This window comes from Megalobrama amblycephala, linkage group LG8 (genome assembly GCF_018812025.1).
Source record: "Megalobrama amblycephala isolate DHTTF-2021 linkage group LG8, ASM1881202v1, whole genome shotgun sequence".
Classification (NCBI taxonomy): domain Eukaryota; kingdom Metazoa; phylum Chordata; class Actinopteri; order Cypriniformes; family Xenocyprididae; genus Megalobrama; species Megalobrama amblycephala.
This window is the reverse complement of record NC_063051.1, coordinates 32,498,437-32,506,534: the sequence shown is the minus strand read 5'-3', so window position 1 is coordinate 32,506,534 and position 8,098 is coordinate 32,498,437. Positions and strand designations below refer to the sequence as shown.

Sequence of the window (8,098 nt, the reverse complement as noted above, 5' to 3'; positions counted from 1 at the left end):
TAATAAACACAGTAACAAATGTATTGCTCGTTGTTAGTTCATGTTAGTTAATACATTAATGCTAACAAATGAACCTTATTGTAAAGCGTTACAAACATTTCTTTTAAATCATCAAGCTTAAAGGGATAGTTCACCCAAAAATGAAAATTTGATGTTTATCTGCTTACCCCCAGCGCATCCAAGATGTAGGTGACTTTGTTTCTTCAGTAGAACACAAATTATGATTTTTAACTCCAATCGCTGCCGTCTGTCAGTGGTATAATGCAAGTCAGCGGGAACTTGGACTATAAGAGTAAATAAAACACGATAGACAAATCCAAATTAAACCCTGCGGCTCGTGACGACACATTGATGTCTTAAGACACGAAACGATCGGTTTGTGCGAGAAACCGAACAGTATTTATATCATTTTTTTTTACCTCTAATACACCACTATGTCCAACTGCATTCATCACTCGATTCGTTTGGTCTGATGATCGCGCTTTGACAGCGGCAGTGATGTCTCGCGCATATACTCAAAGACTAGAATAACACAAGACGTGTCACTCGTATTGTTTTGAATGGGAGAAAGTGTAACGTGCAATATGGCGGAATAAGTCCCGCCTTCTAAATAAGAGCCAATCGCCGACTGGTAAAGTCATCGCGTCACTGCAGCAAGCCGTTTAGAAGCACCGGTTTCTATAGAAACAGTCAGACGCGCGCCTCTGAAACATGGCAGGAGACGCGCATTTAGGTCTGCGCTTGATCCAGCCTAAAAAATACAGTTTTTTGTCATGATTCGAGCGTTTGGATACAACATTTATAAGACAGCTGTTGTCAGATTTCATTGGTGATTTCAAATATGAAATGTAATCGTAAGGTTGGCGAACAATTTTGGAGAATTTGATGTTTCCCCATTCAAAGAGATAGGGCATGATGCCCAGGATGCCCGAGAGGCGTTTCAAAGATGGCCGCCGAGTGAAATGACTTGATATACTTAAATGAGAGTGATGCTGCGTCCCAATTCGCCTACTTATACTACGTCCTAAAAGTATGTACTGTTTTTGTAAAGAAAAAATACATACTTTTGAGTGTGTAGTTTAAGAGTATGCAAGTTTTGGGACATACTACCTCGTCATAACTGCGTCTTTAACGGACGTTCTGTTTCTTAGTTACTCAACCTGTAACTGTTTAAACTACCCTGTCAATCATCTTGTCACAGTTAAAATCCTCCACATTAAATTAAATTTATTTTCCTACCGTTTGTGAAATGTAGTCGCACGTTGATCTGCCAGTCATGCAGAAAACTCTCCTCATCTTTGCATAATGATGCATTTAAAAGTTAATGACCAAACACATCGTTATAAAAGTTCACAATGCTGTTGCAGATGAAATATAATGTGGATAACATTTAATAAATATCTTTTTGTCAGGTTAGACACTGCTTATTAATCATTCAAGCCCCTTTATCTTAACCGTCGTACCTCGCACGTCCGTCATGTTTGTAGTTTTTAAACACTTTTTATTCGTATTTGTAGTTCTAATCGAATCCTCGTCCACAGCGCAATGTGTTATGGGCAATATTAGCCGTTAGAAGTGTGCACGGATCTGCACTTCGAATTCTAACCGGAAAAAGTACACCATCCGGGTATCTTTGGAATACTCATTTCAACATACTACGATTTGGGACATACTAATTATTTTTTCGAATACTATTTAGGACGCATAGTATGCGAATTGGGACGCAGCATGAGACATCACTGCCGTTGTCAGAGCGCGATCAGACCAAACGAATCGAGTGATGAATGCCGTTGGACACAGTGGTGTATTAGAGGTAAAAAATGATATAAATACTGTTCGGTTTCTCGCACAAACCGATCGTTTCGTGTCTTAAGACATCAATGTGCCGTCACGATCCGCAGGGTTTAATTTGGACTTGTCTGTGCATGTTTTATTTACTCTTACTCTTATTGGATGCGCTGGGGGTAAGCAGATAAACATCAAATTTTCATTTTTGGGTGAACTATCCCTTTAAAGCATCCAAGTTCATTTCAAAGCAGTTTCAAAGTCTGAAAATAAACATAGACATCTAAATATAGAAAAATACATAACAATGTTAAACCACAAAAAATACAGTCAAGTAAAAGATTGCACTCTATTAGTGTGTGTCGGATTGTGCGTTTTGACATGCAAAATTCATTAAGTGTTTTTAAGGGATAGTCATCAGTCATCATTTCTATTATTTCAAGCCTGTATGCCTTATTTCTTCTGTGGAACATAAAAGATGATATTTTGAGGAATGTTTCAGGGTTTCTTTTCCTGAAAATAGTAAGCAACATTCTTTAAAATACCTTCTATGTTCTGCAGAAGAAAGAATTTCTTACAGGTTTGGAACAACATGAGGGTGAGTAAATGACAGAATTGTTATTTTGGGTGAACTATCCCTTTAAGAAGAAAGGCACATTAAGTACGTTCCCTGTTATCCTCTACATCAAGTGTACAGTTAAAACATTTTCATATTATTTCATGATAAATGGATAACCAATTACTTTTACAGGCAAGGTTTTACAAGAAGCGTTCTGAAGTGATGTTTCAACTGTTCATGAATTTGAATAAGTTCAACATTTAAACGAAGTGCATTTCATCATAATCTGTAAAAACCCTCTTGTTGAACCAGAGCCAATGCAAATTCTCAAAACACTGAACACAACCTGGTTAAGACTAATTAAAATAACTGATCTGTATACAGGAATACAGTTGTATACATTCAACATAATGTCATTGATTAAAAACGTTTGAGACAAGAATAATCAAAAGTATAAGAGATTATGAATAAATATGTTTTTTCCTTGAACGAGTGAAATAATAATAATAATAAAAAAACTGTAGTTCAGGACAGTGAAAATTAAGCACAGTGTAAAACAGCAAAACTCACATACAGTGCATCATTAAGCTCAGATGACACCAGGAGCCCTTGAATCTCACCTCACTGTGTTCAGTAGCAAATCAATAAAATGGCACAACAGGATAAAGCTGCTCCGAGAAACATTAAAGAGACAATCCAGTTCACATAACATGGCACTGCATGCATTAGATAAAAATATATACTCTCAAACATACTTTGAAATATTTGTAAAGAATATATTCTGCTCTAATAATATCTTTTTCATTCAAATAAATTTAAACAAGCATGCTAAAATAAAAGATTTTTAAAAACGAGTGTTGTCAAAGGCAGCCAGATGGTTGGGTGAGTTAATGACATGAGAGGATGTGCTTGTGATCTGACCGGCGTGGGCACAGCGGTCAGAGCTTTTTGGTGTTTATCCAACTATGTTGTCTGGTGGATCTTTTGGTGTGTAGTTGGGATTCAAACGCCGCCTCCACTGCGGTCGACTGAGACAGGTCCTCTCAGATCCAGCCCCTCCTCGGCCGTCTTCATCAGGATAGCCAGACGACTGTCGGAGATTTGGCCTCTCTGGACCGCGCTCATGAGCTGAACCAATCAGAGAGGCATAATCAAACAGGTGATGGTAGCTTAATGCTTACAAACTGACTTTTTTTTATTTAAGCTGAAGAGGCACAATTTATGATACCATTATTCATTTTAAATACACCTCCATGGAGAAGTTTGGGATCTGTTTTTTTTATGTTTTTGAAAGAACTCAAGGCTGAATTTATTTGTTCAAAAATACTTTTGAGTCACTATGAAATCAAAATGGACAATTCTTTTTTTCTCTTTTTTTGACCTGATGTTTCGGGACATGCGTACGAGCGAGTGAAAACATGAAGTTTTCAAATAGTTAAGAGAGAGTTAGTTACTTTGCTTCATGACCATGTGGTCCTTTGCAAGTGTCTGAATGATGTCACATCTTGTCACATGATATTGACCGCATGACTTGATCCAAAATGATCCCTTTATATTGGTTACTCCAATTGACTTCAATGATATTCATTCTTTCTCATAACAGAATGACTTCTACACATAATTTTAATACCATTTTGCACTATGTTGATATATGATGTTATAAAATAAGCCAGAAAAAAAAAAACATTTATTACATTTAATATTTTAATCTCAAATGAAATGGCTGTATTGACCTTTGGATGGTTAAACCACTTCAAAATCTTTAAAATACCTTTATATGTAGCAAAATATAATTAAAACCTTTTGGATTCAATAAAATAGATCTAGTTGTACTACCTTACATACTGAGGATGTCATATCTTTGTTTTTTTATTATTATTATTAAGACCTTTGGACAAAAAAAAAAAAAAGACCCGTCATGTCATTGACCCATATACGTCACAATAGGGAAGAAAAGACAATCACAACTTCCGTTTCATTCCGTCTTATACTACAAAATATTATGCATTTATATACACTACAATTCAAAATGTTCTATTTCAATATATTTTAAAATGTAATTTTTTCCTGTGATCAAAACTGTATTTCGAGCATCATTACTCTAGTCTTTAGTGTCACGTGATCCTTAAAGGGTTAGTTCACCCAAAAATGAAAATTCTGTCATTTATTACTCACCCTCATGTCGTTCCAAACCCGTAAAACCTTCGTTAATCTTCGAAACACAAATTAAGATATTTTAGTTGAAATCCGATGGCTCCGTGAGGCCTCCATAGGGAGCAATGACATTTCCTCTCTCAAGATCCATTAATGTACTAAAAACATATTTAAATCAGTTCATGTGAGTACAGTGGTTCAATATTAATATTATAAAGTGATGAGAATATTTTTAGTGCGCCAAAAAAAAAAAAAAAAAAACGACTTATATAGTGATGGCCGATTTCAAAACACTGCTTCATGAAGCTTCGGAGCATAAGTGAATCAGTGTATCGAATCTGCTGTTCGGAGCGCCAAAGTCACGTGATTTCAGCCGTTGGCAGTTTGACACGCGATCTGAATCATGATTCGACACACTGATTCATTTATGCTCCAAAGCTTCCTGAAGCAGTGTTTTGAAATCGGCCATCACTAAATAAGTCGTTATTTTGTTTTTTTTTGGCGCACCAAAAATATTCTCGTCGCGTTATAATATTAATATTGAACCACTGTACTCACATGAACCGATTTAAATATGTTTTTAGTACCTTTATGGATCTTGAGAGAGGAAATGTCATTGCTCCTATGCAGGCCTCACTGAGCCATCGGATTTCAACTAAAATATCTTAATTTGTATTCCGAAGATTAACGAAGGTCTGGAACGGCATGAGGGTGAGTAATAAATGACGGAATTTTCATTTTTGGGTGAACTAACCCTTTAAGAAATCATTCTAATATGTTGATTTGGTGCTCAAAAAACATTTCAAGAAAATTTCAATACTGAAAACAGTTGTGCTGCATTAGAAAAATACTTTTTATAAATATTTGTAATTTTTTTAACTATTAATCGATGCTTCCCGTCTACTATCATACAAGGGACACACACTGGGGACGTTGTGATAAGTGGCATAAGTGCGTTGTGAAATTTGTACAAAATGCGCCGGTGTCATGACAGATCGGGTCCCCCCTCAAAATTGAGTCTATATCAACTATCAGTAAATGATTATACTAAGAGTACAATATTCATTTAAAATATGTATATCTTTACTATATAGTGCAGGAGTATTCAATTTAAGTTCCAAGAGGAATTAATTCTCTATACAATAAGTGATGATAGAATTTCCATTTTTGGGTCAACTATCCTTTTAAAGGTTACTGGTTCAAACCCCAGAAAGGGTGATTATTACATTTAACACCTTTCTTTTGAACCACATATATTAAACTAGTTGATGTTTCATTATGGTGAAAAAAAAAGGTACAGAATGGTGCTGATCATTATTAATTAACTGAAACTCTAGAGACACCAGATCAACTTCATGCTCATTCTGACATAGGTATGACATTTCAGAGCTATTAATCACGGTGAACCCGTCGGCTTATGACAAAACATGGATGTACTGACATGTAGATAACAAGCAATTTTATTTTTGAGATTTTCACACCTACAACTACAAATCCTGCTTGAAAACTAAAGCGACACCAAGATAACCTATAGCCTATAAATAGCCGTTATTACGGGTTCTAATGGTTCGTACCTGTAAGAACTCATCCAGTTCCACTTGTCCGTTTTTGTTGAGGTCCACCTCGTTAAGGATCTCGTGGAGGGCGTTCTCATCAATATGAATGCTGAGTTTCTAAAAGAACACAAATCAGTGATAGAATCAGTATCAGAGTCAGGCTTAATGAAAATGTTAAGGACTGCATGAGAACCAGAGACAATGAGAGCTGAGAGAATGAAGGCTAATAAGCAATTATTTAAAATCGTATTCTTTGGTGAAAAATACAAACACATGCTTCATTTATGAAACTGTTGCTCTCCGTTCCACCCACGATTCACACTAAAAATGAATTTTGTTCAAGCGGAAGATGTTTAAGTATAGTGTTACACTATACTTTGGAATCATTAATATGTAGCCGGCGTTCAGACGTAAACTCGGAAGCGCTGCACTGTGTTTACTACGTCAACAGCATAGGAAAATGACAGGGAAGTGATGAAATTGTTGAATAAACTCGTTATTTTATTTTTTTGCGCACAAAAATTATTCTCATCGCTTCATAACATTAAAGGGATAGTTCACCCAAAAATGAAAATTTGATGTTTATCTGCTTACCCCCAGTGCATCCAAGATGTAGGTGACTTTGTTTCTTCAGTAGAACACAAATGATTATTTTTAACTCCAACCGTTGCCGTCTGTCAGTCAAATAATGCTAGTGAATGGGAACTTCTGCTATAAGAGTAAATAAAACTTGCATAGACAAATCCAAATTAAACCCTGCAGCTCGTGATGACACATTGATCCTAAGACACGAAACGATCGGTTTGTGCGAGAAACAGTATTTATATCATTTTTTACCTCTAATACACCACTATGCCCAACTGCGTTCAGCACTCGATTAGTAAGGTCTGATCGCGCTCTGACAACGGCAGTGATGTCTCGCGCATATACTACAATAAGAGTGAGACATCACTGTCGTTGTCAGAGCGCGATCAGACCAGGTGTATTAGAGGTAAAAAATCATATAAATACTGTTCGGTTTCTCGCACAAACCGATCGTTTCGTGTCTTAGGACATCAATGTGTCGTCACGAGCCGCAGGGTTTAATTTGGACTTGTCTGTGCATGTTTTATTTACTCTTGTAGCAGAAGTTCCCATCCACTAGCATTATTTGACTGATAGACGGCAGCGGTTGGAGTTAAAAATCATCATTTGTGTTCTAGTGAAGAAACAAAGTCACCTACATCTTGGATGCACTGGGGGTAAGAAGATAAACATCAAATTTTCATTTTTGGGTGAACTATCCCTTTATGGTTGAACCACTGTAGTCACATGGACTATTTTAACGATCACTTTACTACTTTTCTAGACCTTTAATGATGGTAATTTCGTTGCTTTCTATGGGGGATAAGATTTTGGATTTCATCACAAAAATACCTTAATTTGTGTTCCGGAGATGAAAGAAGGTCTTACGGGTGTGGAATGAGAGTGAATAATTAATGACAGAAATGTCATTTTTGGGTGAACTAACCCTTTAAGGACTATGCATGGTTTAATGCACGGATCCAAATACGATTTTCTCCCAATTGTTTACTTTTGCTTAAGCCTAGCACTTGGCCTACCCTGATTAACTACATGAACGTTATTAGCCAGTCGTGCAAGAGCTCATTTACATATATAAAGTCTTAAAGGAACAGTATCAAAAATTATCAAAAACCTTAACTAACATTATGGACTTAAGGGAAACAATATTGCATGTAAAAATGCAATGCAATGCAGATGTAGAATACGGTTGTTAAAAAGTAATGTCTGCCTAAAACTAACAGTAAATTTATTTAAAAAAAAATTACATTTAGATTATAACTCACCTCTAGCACTTGCTGGACATCCAGTGTTGTGATAAAGCCTTTACTCTCCTTATCAAATTTGTAAAAGCGCTTCTTAAACCTGTTATTCATAATAATGACAATATTAGGAGAGTGGGAGATGGAAGTATACACTTAAACTCACACACACATACACACACACACACACACACACACACACACACGCACACAGATCCTAT

General features: G+C 36.2%; 1 protein-coding gene across 2 annotated transcripts in view; it reads right to left on the bottom strand.

Moving 5' to 3' along the window:
• Positions 1-2,406: 2,406 nt before the first annotated feature.
• gpd2 (glycerol-3-phosphate dehydrogenase 2 (mitochondrial)) overlaps positions 2,407-8,098 on the bottom strand; it is a 38,703-nt gene continuing 33,011 nt past the window's right edge. For both annotated transcript variants that reach the window (XM_048200624.1, XM_048200625.1), the window contains 3 exons: positions 7,902-7,980; positions 6,073-6,171; positions 2,407-3,472 (listed from right to left, as the gene is read on the bottom strand). In XM_048200624.1, the coding sequence (XP_048056581.1) occupies positions 3,347-3,472; positions 6,073-6,171; positions 7,902-7,980 (304 nt within the window). In that variant the 3' untranslated portion in view covers positions 2,407-3,346. The remainder of the gene's footprint in view (positions 3,473-6,072; positions 6,172-7,901; positions 7,981-8,098) is intronic.